General features: G+C 42.5%; 1 protein-coding gene and 1 long non-coding RNA gene across 12 annotated transcripts in view; one reads left to right on the forward strand and one right to left on the reverse strand.

Annotated features, from left to right (window-relative positions):
• Positions 1-24,066, reverse strand: part of LOC140202734 (DENN domain-containing protein 5B-like) — a 301,107-nt gene that overhangs the window by 38,916 nt on the left and 238,125 nt on the right. For 7 of the 11 annotated variants that reach the window (XM_072267984.1, XM_072267990.1, XM_072267985.1 and 4 more), the window contains 7 exons: positions 21,577-21,670; positions 15,248-15,358; positions 10,459-10,590; positions 7,149-7,301; positions 6,646-6,724; positions 5,264-5,345; positions 3,095-3,223 (listed from right to left, as the gene is read on the reverse strand). In XM_072267984.1, the coding sequence (XP_072124085.1) occupies positions 3,095-3,223; positions 5,264-5,345; positions 6,646-6,724; positions 7,149-7,301; positions 10,459-10,590; positions 15,248-15,358; positions 21,577-21,670 (780 nt within the window). The remainder of the gene's footprint in view (positions 1-3,094; positions 3,224-5,263; positions 5,346-6,645; positions 6,725-7,148; positions 7,302-10,458; positions 10,591-15,247; positions 15,359-21,576; positions 21,671-24,066) is intronic. The other 4 variants (XM_072267989.1, XM_072267994.1, XM_072267992.1 and 1 more) reach the window with 1 other exon arrangement.
• LOC140202735 (uncharacterized) overlaps positions 1-24,066 on the forward strand; it is a 60,611-nt gene that overhangs the window by 29,360 nt on the left and 7,185 nt on the right. The gene's annotated exons all lie outside the window — the stretch shown is intronic.

The following is a 24,066-nucleotide window of genomic DNA, read 5'->3' on the forward strand; positions in this document are numbered from 1 at the left end:
AGTGGGGGCGGCTCAGCGTGATGACCCGAGCATCGGCACTATCTGGTATGCGGTTAGCCAGGGTGATATGGGCCAGGTGGAGAAGGCGAAGCATGCGTCCGTTCCCCTACTACTGAAGGAGTAGCCTCGGTTGAAGCTGAAGAACCACGTCCTGTACTGGGTCACGTCGCCTCCGGACCACCCCCGGCGCTGGCAGCTGGTCATGCCTGAGAAGTATCAGAAGACTGTGCTCCAGGCACTACATGATGATTCCGGCACTTAGGGGTAGAGAAGACCTATGGATTACTCAAGGACCGGTTTTACTGGCCCCGGATGAGGGGGGAGGTGGAAGAATACTGTAAGACCTGTAGTCGTTGCGTCAGGAGGAAGACCTTGCCTGCGCAGGCGGCCCCATTATCCCACTTGCAGAGTGCGGGACCCATGGACCTGGTGTGTATGGATTTCCTGTCTATTGAGCCAGACACCAGCAACGTCGCCAATGTCTTGGTCATCACGGATCACTACACTAGATATGCGCAGGCTTTTCCTACTAAGGACCAGAAAGCGAGTACAGTGGCGAAGGTGTTATGGGAGAAGTACTTTGTTCATTATGGCCTTCCCCGGCGGATCCACAGTGATCAGGGACGGGACTTCGAGAGCAGGCTTATCCATGAATTACTGGGTATGCTTGGGGTTGAGAAATCCAGAACCACCCCCTATCACCCACAGGGTGATCCTCAGCCCGAGAGGTTTAACCGGACCCTGCTGGACATGCTCAGCACCTTGGAGATAGGACAGAAGAGTAAGTGGAGTCGGCACATTGCCCATTTGGTTCATTGTTACAATTGTACTCGCAATGATGCTACGGGGTACTCGCCCTACTATCTGATGTTCGGACGGGAAACGAGGTTACCCATTGATCTGTGTTTTGGGACTGAAGCGGGTGAAATACTTTCGAAGCCATGTCTGAAGTACGTGCCGATATGAGGAGAGAGTTGAAAAGGGCGTACGAGTTGGCTGAGGCGGCAGCCACCAAGCAGAACCAGCGGAATAAAAGGAGGTAAGATCAGAAAGTAAAGTTCGTCCAGCTATTGCCGGGAGACCAAGTCCTTATCCGGAATTTAGGACTACCTGGTAAGCACAAGTTGGCGAACCGTTGGTCAGCCACCCACTATGTGGTGGAGAGTCAGATGCCGAATCTCCGTGTTTACTGGGTGAGACCCGAAGATGGGAAGGGGCCTGTCAAGGTATTTCATCGGAACCACCTGTTGCCTCTGGGTCGCGAGGTGAAGGTAGACCCAGAGCCCAAATGGGAGTTTATGGCTAGTACGAGGACTCTGCGAGGGCGCGGGGCGAGGGAAGAGCCCGCTGCGAAGGAGACGGGGCCGGTCCCCACCTCGAAAAGGGATACGTCATCGGAAGACGATGATTCGGATGTGTGGTACCTGTTTCCGTTCGCTGGTTCCCCGGTGCTGGGAGAAGATGCTCCTGGCCCTTCCATCACTGAGTTAGGGGAACTGAGGGAGGGTGTTGCAGAGCCGCCTGTATTACAGCCGGAATTGGGGGAGGAGAGGGTGGAGCCAGAACCTGAGGCAGAGGGTTCACGGGTGCTGAGGGGTCCCCGTGAGGGGGAGGGTCTGACAGATAGGCCCGGGGGGTCACCTGGGGTGTCGGAACAGGGAGAGTCAGCAGAGGAAGTACAGAGGTCTCAGAGGAGTAGGCATCCCCCGGAGAGACTCACTTATACAGCGCCGGGAGAACAGGGTGTGATCTCTACTGCCCTGGGAAGTTACGTCGCTGCTTTATGCACCTGGGTTGGGTTTTGTGTTTTACAAGGAGCACTGGTGAACCCTGTTAACGTCATGAGGGCATGACTTTTATTGGTGGGGAGAGAGTGTACGGGGTCTTTCTTTTTTTTATGTTAAATTTAAAAGGGCTTCTTTGTTATGTTATACTTGGGAATGCTTCTTTGTTATGTTAAATGCTGAGAAAGTCTCTAGCTAGACAGTTGCTTGGGTTATTATAGATAGCAGGGTGCCATTAGCCAATGGGTGGTCATGTATCGTTTTGATTTCGGATATAATGCTGTATCATATGACTGTGGACGGGGTTTTTGGCGGGGAGTCGGAGGAGAGACGGGGAGGACAGCGGATGTGCGGAAAGGCTCCAGTCGATCACTTCGGGTGGTCCCGGGCCGTGAGTCAACAGGATTCGGGTGGTCATCCGGAATCGATTGAGCTCCAACGGTTGTGCGTGAAGAACTTGGACTTTGATAAGTCTTGGCGTCTTTTTTCTCATTACTTCCTTTTCTGTATCAAATTTATAGTAATGTCATAGACTTAGTAATATCTATAAAGTGTACTTGGTAAAATGTACTGAGTGTGCAAGCTGATGATCAATGTTTGGGCTTGATTTGGGCGGCAACCGACTCCATGGAAAGCGTTGAGGCAGGTGCTGGGTGGGATTTCCCCTAGACATATACGAGCCAATATAACTGAGCGTTACATATAAATTACTATAAATTGCACATTTAGACAGAGGCATAATGTAAAGATTTTTACTCCTCATGTATATGCAGGATGTAAGAAATAAAATCAATTCAATTCAATTCAGCTTTGAGTATTGTGAGCAATACTGGTCGCCCAGCTATAGGAAGAGTGCCATTAAGCTGGAAAGGGTGCAGAAAAGATTCATACTGTGATTGGAGGGCTTGACTGATTGATAAAGAGAGGCTCGAATGGCAGAGACTTTTTCCCTGTTATATAGGAGGGTGAGGGGTGACCTCATCGAGATATTTCAGATCATGAGAGGAGTAGACCAGATGTATGGTTACCATCTCTTTCCCAGGGTGAGGGAGTCTAAAACTCGAGAGCATATCTGGAATAAGGGAAATGATTAAAAAGGGATGTATGTGAGGGGCAACTAGTGCGTATATGGAATGAGTTGCCAAATGCTGGCTAGCTCAGGCAGACAGCTTGGTTGGCAAGGACAAGTTGGACAAAAGGGCCTGTTTCCACGCAGTACAACTTTATGTGACTAAAGAAATTCAAGTATTTGCAATAAAACCCTCAGTTTACATAGAATTATTCAACAGAAATCAATCCCATAAACTTACTTGATGAGATTCTGGTTGAAGAGCAGTTGCTTGAGCTGTTGAGAAAGCACCTTCTTTTCAAGGGAGAGCCGAATCCAAGCCCGGGCACGGCCAACATCAGTCTTGATCTCACTCATCTGTTGGACATGCCTGAAAGATGAAGTGACATCAGTGTTTCTCCTCCTGCTGCCTCCTGCCTCATTCACAATAGTTCTGCATTTGTAAGGGTTGGAGATTGTGACTGGGCAGGCAAATCAGACAGTGTGTAGCTGGTGGTGACTGAGTCAGGACAAGGTGGGTTCAAATCCTGCTCAGGTCACGTACTCTGGACATACTCCAGTGTTGTTGGATATACCATATATTAGACAAGATGTCAAATTGTAAATTGTCCCTCTCAGCCAGATATAAAAGTTCTCCCTGCACAACTCAAGGATGATTGGGTCAGCTCTCCTATCAATATTTCTTTCTACCGCACTGTTTTTGAATACATCGCTGACTGTAAATTGTCTTGAAGCATTCTGATTACATGAACGGTGCTATAAAAATGCAAATCTTTTTTTCATTAACAGATGGTGAAGTACCACCTGCTGAATTATTTATAACGTGTTGACATGAAATTGCCTGTTATGTCAATTATCAGCAAAGGCTGTTGAGGTTTAATGGCCATTTGAATCAGGCCTTATAAATAACATGGAGACTGGTCTTCACGGCTGCTGCCTGTTTTTTTCCACAGTGATCTTATGGTTACCCCAGTATAAAATAAGATGGCACATTTGATAGCAAAAGCAATAAAAGTGATTGCCAACAACATCTGCAGAGGGTGGGGGAAAGGATCTGAATAATGCAGACACTGCCTGATGCAGGGAAACAACAAAATCAAACAGAGGCAGTGGGAGAAAGTGCCGAACCAACTGACTAGAACACAGAGTGTGCAATTATCGGGAAAATTAATCAGACTAGGATCCTTCCCTGGAGAGAAGCAGTTTCAAAATGATTGGCAATCTGTTTGTTAAGGCAGGCGAAGAGACATTTTCTTGTGGAGGGAGTAGATCAAAACTGGAAGCCATTAATAAGAAATTCTGGAGACATTTTCTTTCTCGGGTTGATGGGATTCTGCAATCTCCAATGGCAGAGTGACTGAGGGAATATTATAGCTAGATTTAAAGGGACAATTATAAATACGGGAATGAGAAAGGAATAGAAGGATTCACCATTCTGGCATCATTGTGTAGGTTCACAATGAACTAGCAGAACTAGCAGCTTGGTCCAGTCCAGTAGCCTTTTCGAATGCTGTGATCCCTGTTTAATTCTTCTCTGCTGTATACATGTACTGGTTAGTACATCAAATTTGCCACATTACAGTATACAGGGTAATTCAGTTCTAAAACGGAATTAAAAGTTCTTCTGGCGACGTGTGTCTGAATGCCAGCACATTTGTGCATTTGCCTGTGCACACAGATATCAAGGTAATGTTTGATAGTTTGCAAAATACACTCAGTGGCTACTTTATTCAGACAGGAGTGGAACCTACTGCGACCTATCCACTTCAAGGGTCAATGTGTTGTTTGTTCTACAATGCTCTTCAGCACACAAATGTTGTAATGTGTGGCTATTTGAGTTACTGTTGCTTTCCTGTCAGCTTCAACCAGTCTGGCCACTTGTTACAAGGCCATTTTTGCCCACAGAACTGCTGCTCACTGGATTTTTTTTTTGTTTATTGCACCATACTCTGTAAACTCTAAAGACTGGTAAAAATCCCACGGGATTAGCAATTTCTGGCATACTCAAACCACCCAACAATCATTCCACGGTCAAAGTCAATTAGATCACATTTCTTCCCAATTCTGATGTTTGGTCTGAACAACAGTTGACCTCTTGACCATGTCTGCATGCTTTTATGCATTGAGTTGCTGCCACGTGATTGGCTGATTAGATATTTGCATTAACGAGCAGGGGTACCTAACTAAGTGGACACTGAGTATACATCTTCTTTCACACATGGGTTATTTGTCAGTCTTTATTTATGTTTAGTTTTTCAGAAATTATATTGTATTTCTTTATTTTCCTATAAACGCCTGCAAGAAAATGAATCTCAAGGTAGTAGATGTTGACATATATGTACTATGATGATAAGTTTTCTTGACTTTTGATTTTGACTTTGAAGAGCAAAGACCCACAGTCACACTGTACCTCATGTCCTGGATGAGAGAAACCTTCAGGGTTGGCAAGATCAGTCCTGACTCCGATTTTCGCCGTTCTGACCCAGCCATAACTGTGGGAACATTATGAAAAGCAGAAGGCAGTAGGCTCAGTGAGGGATTTAAAACCAACCATACACCACTTATAACATATATTACTTCCTGGTTATCGAATAAAGATTTTAGCAAAGAGCCATTGATGATTAAATGGGAGGTAGTTTCAGCTTTAGGTTGTCAATGTTCCTGAGTCTCCACAAGTCAAAGGTTTAATCTTCACAATGCTGCCAGGGAGGGGGTCCTGTGACAATATCTCCAAGATGGGTCCGAAAACACTTTAGTGTTGCAAAGAAACTCAACAGGCCAGGCACTGTCTGTAAAGGGAAATGGACTGTTTCAGTTTTGGGTTGACATGTCTCCACCGTCCATTCCCCTCCACAGATGCTGCCTGACCCACTGAGTTGCTCCAGCATCTGCTGTCTATTGCACATGCATCACCATGAATGTGGGGTCTGTAACACCAGCCAAACTTTCTCTCCACGATGGAGGAGGGGTGGTCTTGATATTCAGTCTTCGAGCTGGGCACAGCATAAGGCAATTCGACTGAATAACGCTGTTGGTCAATCTCTGTCCCTCAGCTCACCGCAACCCCAGAAAAGAAGTGAGAAACTCCAGTACATTGGAATCCTCAAATTCAAAGTCAATAATTCCTAATAAAAGAGGCTACATTCATCACATGTCAATCCTTCAATTATTCATACGCTGCATCCAAAAAGTAATTTCTGAACTTCTAATTTGCATTTGAATGAATCACTACTAGCTGTCTGTGAGTGTTTCCCTGCGGGTATTTATTCCATAGACTGGCAATTCATTCACTGAAATGGTATTTCCACACATTAATTTTGAACTTTTTCCCTGCTTCTTTGGATCAACCAGAAACACAAATGGAAGTCACTGTGTTATCTCATCTTTGAGAATCCTAAAACAGTAACCATATCACTGCATTATTCCTGCAAGACCATATCAATAAAATTGCTTCTCATCTATCTGGCTCCTCGATCATTGTTGTCACTCCCATTTGTGTCCTTTCAAAAGAGGCTATAATCTCCCTGTCCTGTGGGAATGAGAATCATAAACAGTTTTCCAATAGTGATGCTTCAGTGATTTAATCGGAGGCAGAATGCTTCACTATTTCTGAACAATGCTGAATGCAAATGCACCCTACATTGAACACTCCAACTGAACACTGTCATAGCTTTGATTGTAAGATTAACCTGAAACCACTGACTCCCCTAACACCACCTTCTGCAACCCCAGACCTCTATTCCTAAATATTCTTCAAGAATAGTATCCTCTTACAAGCAGGCATCTGCTCACCTGGGGTCTCGACAGTTGCTTCCCGCTTCTCCTCGCACTCCTGATAATGCATCAGGTGGGACCAGAGTGCCGATTTCCCCTGAGATGATAAAACAAAATGACAACTCTGAACAAAATGCAGAACGCTGGTAAAACTCAGTGGGTCAGGCAGCAACTACAGAGGCAAGAAAGGCAAGTCAAAGTTTCGGGTCTAGAACTTGCATTAGGACTGGGACGGAAGAGGAAAGATTGTCAGTAGAGTAGATAATCACTGTTGAGGAAGGTCATGTGCTAATAAATGGTACTGAGTCATGGTAAGTCCATTATTCAGGAGAGGAACAGCAGGAGAAACCCCAGAGGGAGAAAAGCACGAGAAAGACTCATAGATAGCCTGCTGTAGAGAGGAGGCAAACATCTTCACAGACTAGCAGAGTTATCCATGGAGGATGCTAGCTCCATACCAGGTGAGGTCACACAGCGTGATGTAGCCTGGGGCAGGTCACACCCTCTTCTGAAAGACTCACCTGTTTGATGAGCAGCCCGTGACTCCAGATTCTCTCCAGTAGGTCACACAAACTTGCAATCAAGGTGTTCTCCTCCAAGCCAGTGATGTTGGCCTCTCCGTGTCCCAGCTCCACTGCCTCGTGTCCCATCTTCTCCACCAGCATTCGCTTGGTCTGCAATGTAGCATGTGGCAATGAATTCAAACATCCCACCTTTACAGATCAACTTGTGCTTAATTACCAACAGACATATATAATTCAACTGATGAACCTGAGTTAACCTTGGTGGACAAGTGATGATGATGTCTTGTTCAGCCATCAAGACCACTGTTATTTCCATAGCAACTATCTGATTCACAACATGCCTTACTGCACATCACAGTGACTGAAGAACTTGTGAAATGAGGCCACTGCTATGGTACAGGGATCACCTGGGACATATGAACCATGATCCCATAAATAACAATGCAAGGATTCACTTCTGTGATGTCAATTGAGAAGTAAGTGTTTTCCAGGCTTCAGGTCTCGGGTAGGTGGCATCCCTTCCCTGGACAACTTCTTGTCCGTGCAGTGACAGAGATGACTTGTGTTTAAGTTGCACACCATCTTGGTGAGCTGATGAGGCAGCAACTCACTGTGAAGTTGGTTGGCCATTTTTTTTTTCCTCACAGGACATCTACCCAAGCATCCAACTGATTGATCCAAGTCCTGAGTACATACAGGGCAGTTTGTCTCTACTCTGGCTTCATTAAGACAACTGAGGTTCATCCATTATCACAAAGGGAGACCCCAGATCAAACAGAATGGAACCCTCAGCACCCTTGGTCACAATTAACTGCATTCAAGCTCAACAGAACCATGCCATTTAGCCCCCTCAAGATGATCCAACAATTAATTAGACATAGAATGCCACTTACCAACTGTAGATCCATAACCTCTCTTACCCTTGACCAGCAATAAAGTCTGAAATTGTTAATGAATCTATCTAAAAGGCGTTGGGAGTGGGGGAAAGCTTTTTGGGTGTGGCACTCTGTGTGCAGAGAATCCAGATGTTTATCCCTTTGTATGGGGAGCTCCTCAGCTTCTTCCCATGAATATTCTGGCTTGAATTTTAAGATTGTTCCAAAGCCCCCTTGATATAAAACCCCTCCCATTTAGCCTGCCACCTCAATTAGTTTACCCCCTATCACCTCAAATCAGTTTGCCCTCTATCATTTTTACAACTGGCAATAAAAAAAAAACAGGTCTATTATGTCAACCCACTTAGCCCCAAAATTACTCTGCTGCTTCTTCGCTGTAAAGCCCAATGCAGGACATCCCAAGTAATGAATAGGTTTTGTATTTACACGCCTGGAAGCAAATATTGTTGAGAATTTGGAAAATCCACAAAAACTACTTAGTAGGTTAATTATTCCTCCTCAGTACTGTAACAAATAGCACCAAAATGCAGAAGACTGATAAGAAAGAACTATTCTTTCTTATCAGAGGGGCAGGTACTGTTGAGGAAGCAGGGAGTCTGTAGGAGGATTTAGACAGATTGAGAGAATGGGCAAAGTAATAGATTCAAGATTCAAGATTCAAAAAACTTTATTGTCATTCGAACTGTACATCAGCTCTGCAGGGCAGATTGAGACAGTGTTTCCCAGGAGCAGTGCAATCATAACATAACAAACGCAACACTAAATAATAAACATAACAATAAATAGTAAAACACAACAGCCACATATCAGTTAAAATCAAGTTATAAATGTCCAGTGCAAGCTAAAAGTGTCCAAAGCAGAGTCAGATAGAGCAGCTATTTAGCAGTCTGACTGCCTGTGGGAGGAAGCTGTTCAGTAGCCTTGTGGTTTTAGTTTTGATGCTCCTGTAACATTTGCCTGATGGCAAAAGAACAAACAGTTCATGGAGAGGGTGTGAGGGGTCTTTAATGATGTACCGTGTCTTCTGGAGGCATCGACTCTGAAAGGTCTTGGACAGAAGGTGGGGAGACCCCAGTAACCTCCTCTGCTCCCCTAACCACCCTCTGCAAGGCTTTTTTGTCGACAGCACTGCAGCTGGAGTACCAGGTTGTGATGCTAAAGGTCAGCACACTCTCAACCACACCTCTGTAGAATGTAGTTAAGGTGTTAGTAGCATATGGAATATGGTGTAGGGACATGTACGGTCATGCACTTTGGTAGAAGGAATAAAGACATAGATTTTTTTTAAATGAGGAGGAAATAAAAAATCAGAGGTGCAAAAGGGGTTTGGGAGTCCTAGTGCAGGATTCCCTTAAGGTTAACTTGCAGGTTGAGTCAGTGGTAAGGAAAGAAAATGCAATGTTAATATTCATTTCAAGAGGACTAGAATATGAGAAAAAGGATGTAATGCTGAGGCCTTATAAAGCATTGGTCAGGCTGCACTTAGGAGTATTGTGAGCAGTTTTGGACCCCTTATCTAAGAAAAGATGTACTGGCATTGGAGAAAGTCCAGAGGAAGTTAACAAGATTGATTCCAGGAATGAAAGGATTAACATATAAAGAGCGTTTGATGGCTCTGGGACTGTACTCCCTGGAGTTTAGAAGAATGGGGTCAGGGCAGATCTCATTGAAACCTACTGAATATTGAAAGTCTGAATAGAGTGGATGTAGGGAGAAAGTTTCCAATAGTGGGTGTGTCTAGGACCAGAGGGCACAGCCTCAGAATAGAGGGATGTCTGTTTAGCACAGAGATGAGGAGGAACTTTTTTTAGCCAGAGGTTGGTGAATCTGTTGAATTCATTACCACAGATGGCTGTGGAGACTAAGTCATTGCGTATATTTAAAGCAGAGGTTGAAAGGTTTGTAATCAGTCAGATCATCAAAGCGTATGGGGCTAAGGCAGGAGAATGGGATTGAGAGGGATAATAAATCAGCCATTGTGAAATGACGGAGCAGACTCAATGGGCCAACTGGCCTAATTCTGCTCCTACGTCTTATGGTAGATTCCTCAACTGGAAATGGTCTCTTCCCCAGAGCCCAAAAGAGGCTGCCACCTAGAGAGGTTGCTACCTAGAGATGGTTCATGCCCATCTCTTGGTAGGGGCATATGTTGGTGGATAACCTTCCAGTGTGGCAATAAAGATTTCCCAGGTCTTGGTTACAAGAAACCCCAAGTAAGTTCACAGACAAACTGATTAGATCCCCAGTTCCCCTAGAGACATATTTTCCAAGGACTTTGACATCAGTTGATAATAACAACCCTGAAAAAATCCCAAGATTGCAGTGGGCAAGAAAACAATGCACTGATATCAGCTGCTCCAAATCCCTTCCTTCCACGTGCAAGTGAGAAAAAAAAAGATGAAAGTGATTACCTTGATGCGACATTCTTTGAGCAGTCCTTCCACAAACTTCCAGTTGGTTTGTGCAATCACAGCGGGTGACAGATCAGAGAGTTTTGGCTGCCGCAGGCTCTTTCCTAAACTCCGGGCCTCCTGGATGTATTTCTGTGGATCAGGGAAAATCCATTTAGGGCTACTTTTTCCAAGCATCCGATGAACCTGTCAGAAATGGCACTCCGTAGTAGGATACAGATGTGTGCTGGGAGAGGGTGGTGTAGTTAGAAGGGTACCATGCAAAGTACCACTTAATCCATTACTGCCTCCATATAGGGGGACGTTTCTCTAGTGGTTGTGTCATATTCTTGGGCTTTAACAGATAATGGATTATTTCTCATTCACTGCAAGCCTCCATCTCACCTACTTCCCAATGATAATGCTCTCCTTCCCCCTTTCACAGATCATGCAACTCTTAATGTTCATCCAAATGCGTTTTCCTTGTTCCTCAAAAGTTACTCACTCTTTCTTTTCCCCTTATAATATATTGCACGATCATGGAGTTGCCTCTAAGTAACACCACTCACGTGTTTTAGACCGAAGCAACCGTGGATGAATGCAACTGGGCATTTTTGGATATGGCAAAACTACAGCACAGCAATGTGCATATTCATATCACCTTCCATACTATAAAATGAGCCCATACTTCTCAGAGGAATAATCAGACAAAATTTTATGCTAAGTGTAGCAAGGAGGTCATGAAGTTACACAGCATGAAGCAGGCCCTTTGGCCCAATTGGTCTATGCTGACCGAGACACCCTCATAAGCTAGTCCCATTTGCCCACAACTTGCCCATATCCCTCAAAGCACATGTACTGGAATTCGGTGGGTCAAGCAGTCAATTTGTGGAGGCAAAAGGTGAAGGCTAATTTCTGAATCAAGATCTTGCAAGAAGACTGAGAGGGAAGAGAGAAGATTGCCGGGATATAATAAAGATGGTGAGGTATTAGTATAGATTACCCAAAACTTTATAGAAGTTGGATGAATGAAAGAGGTTTAGGAAAGGAATTTGGGATCTCTATAGATGAAAGTACAAGCTCTAATAGTGAGTCAAAAATCATGGATGCACATAAGGCCTGAAATGGAGGAACACACGAGCATTAAATGACTGGGCAGCTGGAGGAGGTCATATTTAGAGAAGGGATAAGGCCATCATTAAGGATCATAAATTTGACCTATTGCTCTACTGGGAGCTAATTATAGATTGACAAGGGGGTGACTAGAACAGGGATGTGGTGAGATCCCTGATGCTCTACTGGATGGACTCCTATCTGATTTAACACAATTGGCTTCTTTCAGCATACTATGTAGAACACCATCTGATCCAGTTCTAAGAGTCTTTAATGTTGTAATGGACAGTGATCTATTTGACTTTGAAATAAGAGTGTCTGACATTCCATTTCCTAGAACACAGTAAGTGGAGATTCATGTGAAAGGAGGATGGTGGAGGAATACAGAACAAGGCGAAGTATTGCAAGTGCAAGACATCTCAAATTACATTAAGAGTCTGGGTTCTTGGGGATACTGGCACCAATAACCACTGCAGTTGTTTGAGCAGTGTCTAAAATAGCCTAAAGATTTTGTTTAACCTTCTCAAAGAGGTGATGCAATTTGTAAGGGAAATCTGGGATGTGTTTATTGATGCAATTTATATATCTGTTGAGCAGAACAGATTTGATGGTCTGCGTATCTATTCCTGACCATTCACGTACTTGGAAAAATATTCACAGGCAGATGGCTCACACCCACCACTAGCGAGAAGCAGAAAAGAATGGAACAATGTCAGAGTGCAGGCAGCCATTTGGTCCCTTCCACTTGTGACGGCACTCTGTTAGAGCTGGTAATTGGTCACTCACCCATTCTTTCCTCTCTGATAACTAAATTTCTTTATGTCCCAAGGTAGCTGACAATAAGAAGGGCAACAACAGGGTGATATAGTTGGCCTTTTGTGGCCTTCTGTCTCCCCTCTTGAGTAGGATTGCAAGATTCCACAGCACGATTCCTTGAAGAACAGCAGAATTAGAGCTTCTGTCCTGGCCAATACTTGATGAACTAAAACAGGCTACCTGCTTATTACCACAGTTGGTTTATGGGATATGACTACCAGTTTTGTACAGCAGCAGCTATATTTCAAAATTATTTAATTAGCTTTAAGGAACTATGGGATGCCCTGAGGTCATGAAGGGTTGTATATTTACTGATTTACTTGAGAATTCCACTAATCAGCACTGTTTTTTGTGCCCTACCCCAAACATTCTGATGAAGAGAAGTGACCAAAACACTGACGCACAGCACTTGCAGAAAGGTGATCTAAGCTGCAGTGTTTTCAGTTGTAGCATGCTGATTGTTGTGGTGACAATATTGATTTAATTAATAGAATACCACAGCTAGTTACATGTTTGCAGCAATTATTTGGTGTCACTGAACAGCAAGGAGCAAAGGAGAGCGACTTGTGGCAAGCTACTGTTTGAGGGAAGTTCCCTCCACAACCCTGCACCTATCCATTGAAGGTTTGATTCATTCAGCCAGTTGAGCCCGGGTCACCATATGTTGCAGAAGAAAAGCTTCCTCAAATTGTCTCTACTTTGTTAAGGTGCTGGCTAACAGCCCATCTGTCACTTGACGCCTGATTTATTCTATAAAAGACACCCTAGAGTTTAACACTTTATCAACCTTCTCTGTTCCAAAGAGAACAAATCAGCTTCTTTATTCAACCACTGCAATCCCTCCTCTCTTGCAGGTTGTACTTCTTACACTGAATTCATAAGTGTATACACACGAGAACACTCACGTGCACATACATGTTCCATAGGCTGTGTAGAGTAGAGCGGCGTTAATGTTGACATCATTCATGGTGAGGTTTGCATGCAAATTGGTGACATAGTGACACATCTTAGCAAAGAATTGACAGTTATGAGGGAAAGCAAACTCTATGACAGAGAAAGGCAGGGAAAGGGGTGAGAGAGAAGAAATTTTGTGAATAGAAAATAATGAGGAAGGAAAGGTGTGAAAATACCCTGCAAACTCACTGTTAATGACTGATCATAGACCCAGTAATATTTTCAAATAACCCAAGCATTCAACAACAGCTTCTGTTCCCTCAGCAACAAGTTTTTCATTTATTGGCCTTTGTAATGTCACATAAATTAGATTTCATTCATTGGTTAGCACATCTTCATAGAAATCAAAGCATCAAATCAAAGCTGGTGAAATTCCTCAGCAGCCTTCAACAAAATCACAGTGGTGTAAAGTCAGACAGTGGGCGATGGGGGTGGTAATGATTGAAAGTTCATGTCCAATCTCACAAAATTACCTTATGTGTGTTGCAATGAGAATGCAGGAGTGGGTAAAGACTCAAGTGGCTACAACAGTGAGGTGACCAACCATCATAACAGCTCAAGTGCATGGAGTAAGTAAGGAACAATTCTCATTAATGACAACCTGGAGATGCTGCCAAATCAGGTGCCTGAATGTTCCATGCATTGTGGCCAGCTTCCAGTGCAGTAATTAATAAAGGTACCTCTTGCAAACAGACAGGACTCAAGTTACTTCTGTCCCTGTCCTACACAACGTGTTGGGCAGTTTCATGCCAGCTCTGACTGGCCCTGATACAAAATCCTGGTAGTTGATGCAAATTTAGCATAATCACTTCAAGATGCCAAGAGTGGTTAAAAGGAACCTAGAGCTAGCCATGTGATGAGCTAAGGTGGAGGGGACAGAATGCTTTTCTGAATCAGACATGTTTCCTTTGATACCTGACACCAGCATGATACTAGGACTGGAGGGGAATGTACTGAGGAAGGACACACAAATATCTTGTTTTTCTTGAAATTAAAAATGATGAAAGAGTTTGACAGATGTGGAGAAGATATTTCTTTTTGTAAATGAATCATAGTGAGAAGGGGGTATAATCTTAAATTAGGAGCTAAGCAATTCAGGAATGGAGTCAGAAAACAATTTTCAATTTATTTGGCAGTAATTTGGGGCTGATTTCCACAAAACCTGCATGCTTCCTGAGACAAACCCAAGCTTTTGATAGACTTACATTGGGTAGGCAGATGAAGAAGTCAGCAGCAAAGGTGGGAAATGTTGTACTACATGGTAAACATTTTATTTATAGGCATTCGTTAGTCTCGTGAGACCATGGATTTGCACCTTGGAAGGTTTCCAGTGTGCAGGCCTGGGCAAGGTTGTATGGAAGACTGGCAGTTGCCCATGTTGCAAGTCTCCCCTCTCCACGCCACCGATGTTGTCCAAGGGAAGGGCATTAGGACCCATACAGCTTGGCACCAGTGTCGTCGCAGAGCAATGTGTGGTTAAGTGCCTTGCTCAAGGACACACACGCTGCGTCAGCCAAGGCTTGAACTAGCGACCTTCAGATCACTAGACGAACGCCTTAACCACTTGGCCACGCGCCAACATACATGGTAAACAATGATTTAATGAAATGATGAAGGCCCAAGATTTACTTCCAATCCCACTGTTTCTATGGATACCGGGCCTAGAGTGCTGGAGTCTCTTAATATTGATATTCCTCTCTTCAGTGAAGGAACATATTTTAAAAACAAATGCTGTGATGGCTTTGTGGAAAATGCTAAGAGAGATTTCTAACCTACCTGGAGGAAATGATGGTTAATGTTTCCAGGTTAGTTCTTCAGGTGCAAGCCCTACTTCAGTGAGGCAAACATATTGACCTTGCAAATCAAAGCTGTGAAAGATTAGAACCTGTCACCGTGCTGCCTTGCACAGAGATCGAGCACAACGTACCAGAGAGCACTCAGAGAAGGATTTTTTGGGAGGTCGTACAGTAGGGGGCGGAGCTTGTTCCCATTCCCAAAATGCCATAGAGTTGTGGCAGACGAGAAGCCCCTCCACTGGCTAAAGCAACCAGTGGCAAGAGCACAAGGGAGAACAGATTGCAGAATGAGTGTGCACAGGAGAAAGGAGAACACAGAATGTGAAAGGGAAGGAACAACAGAAACAAGAAAAAACAAAATAAGTTGAGAACAATTAATCCAAGTCTCTGAATATCAATAATTTATTTTGCTGAAAGGTAATTGCTCTGAAACAGTGGAGATAATTTCAATCAAACTGGCCTTTAGAAAGTAAGCAATACGTTGTACAGGCAGACCCCAGGCAACAGGGTTCTGTTCCTGAGAACTGTTAAATAACCTGACTGTTAAACAAACAGCATTATGAAGGACCCCACGCACCCCTCATACGAACCCTTCTCCCTCCTGCCATCTGGCAAAAGGCACCGAAGCATTTGGGCTCTCATGACCAGACTATGTAACAATTTCTTCCCCCAAGTCATCAGACTCTTCAATACCCAGAGCCTGGACTGACACCAACCTACTGCCCTCTACTGTGCATATTGTCTTGTTTATTATTTATTGTAATGCCTGCACAGTTTTGTGCACTTTATGCAGTCCTAGGTAGGTCTGTAGTCTAGTGTAGATTTTGTGTTGTTTTTTTCCTAGTTTAGTGTAGTTTTTGTATTGTTTCTTTCTTTCTTTTCAAATCTTTTTATTGTTATATTATACAGGAAAAATAACATGAGTACATTGAAGTAACAACACTTACAATGTCTCAAAAAAGACATTATCTTAAAGATTGAAAAAAAAATTTGTGATAACAAAAAAAACTTACTAAGCAGAAAAGTGAGAAAAAAAAGAACCCATTAGGTGTACAACCCCGGAGTCATGCTCATACAAAAAGCTTCTAAAAGTAAACATCAAACCGCCAGCAAGAAAAGAAAATATACTAAAAAATTTACAATTAGATCGTGGAAAAATTATATCAATTAACTCAAATGATAATAACAAGCAAATGAGCCCCATCTTTTCTCAAAATCAAATAAAGGTTCAAAGGTTTGACTTCTAATTTTCTCCAAACTAAGACATAGCATCACTTGAGAGAACCATTGTGACAAAGTGGGAGCTGATGTATTCTTCCACTTCAACAAAATGGCCCTCCTAGCTATCAATGTAACAAATGCAATAACATGTTGGTCAGACACAGAAATACCATGAATATTTTGAGGAATTATTCCAAAAAGCACAGTTAATTTATTAGGTTGTAAATTAATTTTAAGTGCTTTAGAAATTGTTGAAAAAACCGACTTCCAGAACTGTTCCAATATAGAACAAGACTAAAACATGTGTGTCAGTGTAGCTCTCAGTTTTACATCTATCACAATGACTATCAACATTAGAAAAGATTTTAGAAAGTCTCTTCTTTGTCAAATGATAACGATGTACAATTTTAAATTGAATCAATGAATGGCTAGCACAAATTGAAGAAGAGTTAACCAACTTCAAGATCTGCATCCAATCCTCCATCATAAAAGTCAAATTAAGTTTCTTTTCCCAATCCTGCTTAATCTTATATAAAGGACACTTATCCCATTGTAATAATAAATTATAAATTCTTCCAATAGAACCCTTAATCAAAGGATTCATATTCATAGTAGTATCTAACAGGTCAGCCTCCAATACGTAAGGAAAATTACTTAAATATTTATTAATTTAAACCTATATCCTGTGATTAAGTATTCTTTACAAATTTGGCTCCAGTTCCGCAATTTTTTTTAATCTTAAAAAATTTAAACTTTGTAGTTTAATTTACCAAAATTACTTTTTTAAGCCTTCTTTGAGTGATCCAATTTTTTTACTTTGGAAAAATAAAGATATTAATTCTTTTTTGGATTTATTTAAAGAAGATAGATTGATGCCTTTTGAACAATTAATTGATAAATATTCTCTTTCATACTCACACTTTCTGCAATACCTTCAAGTTAGACATTTTTTTACAAAAATATTTAAGTAATTTTTGTATTGTTTCATGTAGTACCATAGTTCTGAAAAACGTTGTCTTGTTTTTAACTGTGTACTGTACCAACAGTTATGGTCGAAATGACAATAAAAGTCACTTGACTTGACTTGAATTGTTCATATGTTGAAAAATATGGAAGAGAATTACAGAGACTCTGGTGATGAGAAAGCGAGCAGGCACGAAAAGAGCAGCCGCCAGCTGACTTCAGTGACTCAGTGACCCAGTGAGTGTGCTTAGTACTCCCAGCTCCGCTCAGCTCCACCCAGCCCTCAGTTGTTGTAGCTTGGGAGAGGGAGAGGGAGTGGGGAGAGGTGGCATGGGGAAAGGCCTAGTTGCCACATGGTGGGACACACCTGTCACCCTGCAGCAACTGGAAAATTCATCCCCATCTATCCCACTGATCTCCCACAAACACTTGTTTATATGTATAGGTGGTCCATTAAGTAGGGTGTTTGTAACCTGGGAAGATACAACATGCACAGTATCACTGTCTACAAATTCAATGATGTACAAACTTGGGGCAAAGTGGAAATAGAGTAGTTATGGATGCAGTTCCATAGGACAAAGGGTCCAAGAACCTAGTCTCCACCCTGGTGCACTGCACAGACAGAATCTCACTAGCACAAAGCACCTAATAACCTGTCGAGGCATGCTTCATTAACATCAGCCTCCGAGTGTGTTAGTTTAATAGCAATTTGGGCCCAATTAGCATCACGGAGAGGTATCATGACCACTGAGAATTGAATGAGACTATTTAAAGTCATTTCACAATCTGCTAATTACGGAACAACACACACAAAATGCTGGAGGAACTCAGCAGGCTGGGCAGCATCTATGGAAAAAGAGTACAGTTGGCATTCAGGCCCAGATCCTTCAGCAATTATGGAGCAGACCTATTTAGTCACTGCTAAAGTTATCCCTCCAAACAATGTGCATGGGTTCAAGCATCAAGGGAATCAAGTGAACTATGGTCTTATGTTCTTAATTGGACATGGCATCAAAGGTTATGGGGAGAAGGCTGGGAAATGGGGTTGAAAGGGAGAAAAAAAGGATCAGCCATGATTAAATGGTGGAGCAGACTCGATGGACCAGATGGCCTAATTCTGCTCCTATGTCTTATGGAATCTCAAGGTAGTATATGGAGACATACATACATCGATAATAAAATTACTTTGAATTTTGAACCTTAAAGTAAATCAGTCATGATTGCACCAAGGAATGAAGACAGCTGCAGAGGTAAGTCTTCCTGTCATGAGGACATGTCTGGGCTGTAGCAACTAATGACCTGCTATGAGTATGTGCATCTAATATCAGTCTCGACAATGGACGAACTGTCAGGGCTGATCTGATGTTCACTGGGTCTCTGGATTAACCTAAGCAGTCCCTTCTGGACACCACTCTTCAGGAAGATTCATTTTAATGATACTAGTAGGGGTTTAGAGAAGATTTTTAAAAAATATTTCGTTATGTGTTGACAGTCAGGAAATGCCAGTATTTACTGTCCATTCCTAATTCCCCTGAACTAATGAGTCAATATTGTGAACTACATTGGTGGGGCTAGAGTTTCCCAGAGGCTTGAGTACGTAAAAATGAAAGCTTTCCTTCCATGAAGGAAGTTAGTGAACCAAATAGGTTTTTATAACAATCCCACAGCTCTGTGGCGACCTCTCAGTGAATGTAACTGTATTTTTATTCTAAAGTTTTACTTAAGTACTTCTTTTTCAGTCCCAACTCCCATGGTGGGATTTGAATACATGTCTCTACATCAATGGCCCTGAACTCCTCTTGTTTTCCAGCAACTTGATCTTCTGAGGATAAATAGGTTTAAACATAGTCCAAGTGAGGTGGTTACAATTAAAAGATTTTATGGGATAGGCATCTGTTAGTCCCATGAGACCATGGATTTGCACCTTGGAAGGTTTCCAGGGTGCAGGCCTGGGCAAGGTTGTATGGAAGACCGGCAGTTGCCCATGCTGCAAGTCTCCCCTCTCCACAACACCAATGTTGTCCAAGGGAAGGGCATTAGGACCCATATAGCTTGGCACTGGTGTCGTCGCAGAGCAATCTGTGGTTAAGTGCCTTGCTCAAGGGCACACACACTGCCTCAGCCAAGGCTTGAACTAGTGACCTTCAAATCACTAGACGAATGCCTTAAGCACTTGGCCACATGCCAACATGGGATAAACATGGCCAGTTAAACAAAGTGTGACAAATACTCAACTGGTCAGAGAGAAAATCAGAGTGAACATTATAGGTCAACAAACTCTCAGTTCTACTGAAAAATTACTAACCTGGCACATAAACTTTGTTTCTCTCTCCATAAATGATACCTCATGTCCTGAGCACTTTGCTTTTATGTTCCAGGACCTGCAGCATTTTATATTAGCTTATAAACTATTTCTTTGCTGAGAAGTTCAAACAAACAGAAATAATCGTAATTTTAGAGCTTGGGCAACCTAAGGATGAATTCAGGAACTTCTTGTGGAATTCTGAGAGCAGCTTCTAAGAGAAAGTGCAGCAGAGATGAATGGGGCAGATCTATGCTCCAACTATAACGAAAGCTACACAAACTAAGTTTATATTGTTTGGAAGTTAGAATGTTTCCGTGCATTTTGAGCTATTCATTTTCTGACTTCTGTAAAACACAGGGAAACTGTAGGGCACAGACTAAAAACAATCAGAACCAGATCTTGCAGGAGCAATGTAAGGAAGCAGTTTGATAAGTAAAGGACTGGTAATGATGGAAAATGATACTGGTTCTGCTCTTAATTTTAAATCTGAGCTATTAACTTGGTGTATGAGGAAACATCCAGCAAGGCATAGCATGGTGCTAGCTGATAAGTCAGCTGTGATCTCATCAAACGGTGAAACAAGTTTAAGAGTTCAGTAACCTCTCCTGTTCCTTAGTGCCTCTGTTAATAATTATCTCCCAATTTTACCCTTTCGCTACTTTCATGGAAAAGAAGAAACCAACTAGGTTCTTGTAGTTGTTTCGTTTAATTAGTTGGTTCGCAATATTTTTATTTCATTGCAAGTTCAGAGTTAAAGGCCCATATTAACACTCAGCAATTCTGGACTTCAAGGTCATCAGCTCTATTGGCACCAAGGACAGACACTATGTGTGAAGCTCTTTCTCAATCTGTGACACTTAACATTCTGGAGAAATACTGGGTTGTCAGCTCTCCAGGGAGTCTTCAGGAATTCAAGACGTTACAGTGAGCACACTTAGAGGGGAAAAATCACAAGGGCTTGAAAAACAAAGATGTTACTTGTTTCAATTTCTGTGAAAACTCATTTCTTAGATGTCTATGATGACAGAGATGGGAAAACATTTATTAATGTGGAGGGAAGGGGTTAAGCTTAAGGACTGGGGGTTGGTAGAATCATGGGGAGAGCAATGATAAAAACAGAATGGGCCTATCTTCCTTGTAGTAACTAACAATAGATCATGTCAATGAGGAACTGATTGTGTATGTGCTAGTGTCTGAGAGGAAATATGATTACTGGCTAGTTTGGCACTCTGATCAATGAGGAACCAATTGTATAGGTGCTAATGTTGTGAAAACTGCAGAAACAATGTCTGGAGACTGGCTGACCTAGTGTGATTAGATTTACTGTATAAACTTGAATTGTAACCTTCTTTTGTCAGAAATGTTTGTGGAACAGTTCCCTAAAAATTCACAAAATAAATGCTTTGAGGTCCTTACCTACTTTGTGCTTGATCAGTACTAAATTCTCTAAAAAAAATTAGACTCATGGTTGGCTATTTCTTTCCCCACATATGCCACCTGACCAACATGAAATTTTCAGCATTGTCTGTTTTTATTTCAAAATTCCTCTGGAAACAGAGGGCCCTAGTGTCAGAATAAGGGATCAACTGTTCAGGAAAGGAACGAGAAGAAATATTTTTCCACCCTGAAGGAAGTGAAGCTTTGCAATTACCTACCCAAGAGGGCAGTGCAGGCTCAGTTGTTGACCAAGATGGACAGATTTTATAGATATCAAGGCAGCCAAGTGATCTGGTTTAATGCAAGAAAATGACACTGTGGTAAAAGACAGCCTTGATCTTATAATTTAATGGAGCAAAATGCCCCACTCCTGTTCCTATTCTTGAAGTTCTTAATTTGCTTTGGATGACAACTATCACAGAGTGAGGAAGACTGAATAACAGTTATGAAAGGAAGAGTTGGGAAGATCTCACAAACTGGGAATGTTTGTAGGTGTAGGTGCAAGTTGTGAATGATTAGAGGATTTGGGAATACCTCTCTTGAGTCATTGTCCAGAGTCAGATGCTCTGAATGCTGTCGAAGGCGATCCTTCCTCCGCTGTGCTGTGGCGCCTCGATTTGCCCATCGACTGTGGGATTAAGACAAGTGGAAGAGATGGTGTTAATGCTTGGGAAACAACAGCAACCTGCTTTGTGCAAGAAGAGCATCAACTTACATCGTGATTTACATAAGGCATCAGTTGTAGCTCAACAGGTGGCCATTCCTCCACCTAGAAGGAACAAATCAGGGAGCTTGATGGGATATTTCACACTTGCCTGGAGGAGTGCGGCTCCAATGACTTTCAGCTCAAGACGTATCTCTCCCCACCATTGGTAAAATCGACACAAGGCACTACCTCAAGGGGTCAACATCTGCCACCAAAGATTCCCACCATCCGGGCCATGCCAGCTACCCGCAGCTGACATTGGGCACAAGGTACAGAAGCTTGAAGTACCACACTACCAGGTTCAAGAACACTTACTTCCCTTGAACCATTGGTTCTTGAACTAACCCGCACAACTCTAATCACATACTACCATTTAGCTTGACAACAAGCTTTGTTTTCTTTTCTTTTCATTTGACTTATTCTTGTAAAAATTATGTATAATTTATGCTTAATGTATGTTTTTACCTTGCCGCTTAGTGAAACACTTTACAGCACACCAGCTACAAGATCAGGGTTCAATTCCCAACACTGCCTGTAAGCTTGTACTTCTCCCTCTGACCAAGTGGGTTTTCTTTGGGTGCTCCAGTTTCCTCACACATGGCAAAGACGTGTGTGTTAGGGTTAGTAAGTTATGGCATGCAACGTTGGCGCCAGAAGAGTGGCAACACTTACAGTCTTGCTCCAGCACATCTCCGATGCAAGCAACACATCTCACTCTATGTTTCGATCAACGTGTGACAAATAAAACTAATCTTATCTCTCTTGTCTTTTCCTTGTGATTGTTGTGTATCTGATGCCATGTGCCTGTGATGCTGTTGCAAGTTTGCTTTTCTTTCATTGCACTTGTGCATGTGATAGATTTTGACTTCCAACTTTGACTGAAGCTCGTCACAATCCACGAAAAAGCAGGTCACGTTTCTGGCACCCGATCCACTATCCTAAACATACACCTATCCACTATCCTAAACATACACCTATCCACTACCCTAAACATACACCTATCCACTACCCTAAACATACACCTATCCACTAACCTGAAAATATACCTATCCTCTGCCCTAAAAATACACCTATCCTCTACCCTAAAGATACACCTATCCTCTGCCCTAAAAATACACCTATCCACTACCCTAAAGATACACCTATCCTCTGCCCTAAAGATACACCTATCCTCTGCCCTAAAAATACACCTATCCACTACCCTAAAGATACACCTATCCTCTGTCCTAAAAATACACCTATCCACTACCCTAAACATACACCTATCCACTATCCTAAACATACACCTATCCACTAACCTGAAAATATACCTATCCTCTGCCCTAAAAATACACCTATCCACTGCCCTAAACATACATGCCCTCTGGCAATGGAGTGCAGTTACTGCAGAGTATACTACCTACAGTTACTCAATGAAAGCAACTCTGATGGTAATACTCAAATCCACAATCTTTAAGGCCAACTGAGAACAACAATACCAAATTGCAGGCTCCTCTCCAAATTGTGCACCATGCCATCCTGAAATACACCTCCGTTCCTTCAAAGTCACTGGATCCAAATTCTGAAACTCCGTCCCCACAGCACTGTGGGAGCACCAATACAAGAACGACTGCAGTGCTTGAAGGAAGCTCAGAAGAAGCCACTGAAGAGCAACTAATGCTAGCTTTGCTAATCATGCTCAGATCATAAAAAAAAAAATAAATTTTAAAAGTTGTGACATTTGGCTGTGAGCAAAAACCGCAGCCCACAAACATGAGCACACATATTCAGGCCTGTGTAACACTGCATCAGGTACAACACTGTCAGATGAAATGGAGCCAAAGTTGTACTTTGGTCCATTAGCATCGACCTAGATGGACACAAACCTCCCCACCATCAAGGACATCTTCAAGAGGCGATACCTCAAGAAGGTGACATCCATCATTAAGGACCCTCATTATCTGGAGTGTGCCCATTCCTCATTACTACCATCAGAAAGGAGGTACAGGAGTCTGATGAACCACAGTCACCAGTTTAGGAACAGCTTCTCCCCCTCCACATTCAGATTTCTGAACGGCCCAGGAACACAACCTTGTTATTTCTTTTTTGGCGTTATTTATTTTTTATACTTTATAGATTTTTTAGGACTTTGCACTGTACTGCTGCTATGAAACAACAAATTTCACATCATATGTCAGTGATAATAAATCTGATTTTGATTCACCACATCCATAATAACCTTTATTGCCCAAACCTGAAGTGCTGCTGGTGTTAAAGCTAGCCTGACTGAAGTCACTGGCAAGATTGTGGAAGTTGCCAGGGTGGAAATTCTTCGTTTG

This window comes from Mobula birostris, chromosome 9, assembly GCF_030028105.1.
Source record: "Mobula birostris isolate sMobBir1 chromosome 9, sMobBir1.hap1, whole genome shotgun sequence".
Classification (NCBI taxonomy): Eukaryota; Metazoa; Chordata; class Chondrichthyes; order Myliobatiformes; family Myliobatidae; genus Mobula; species Mobula birostris.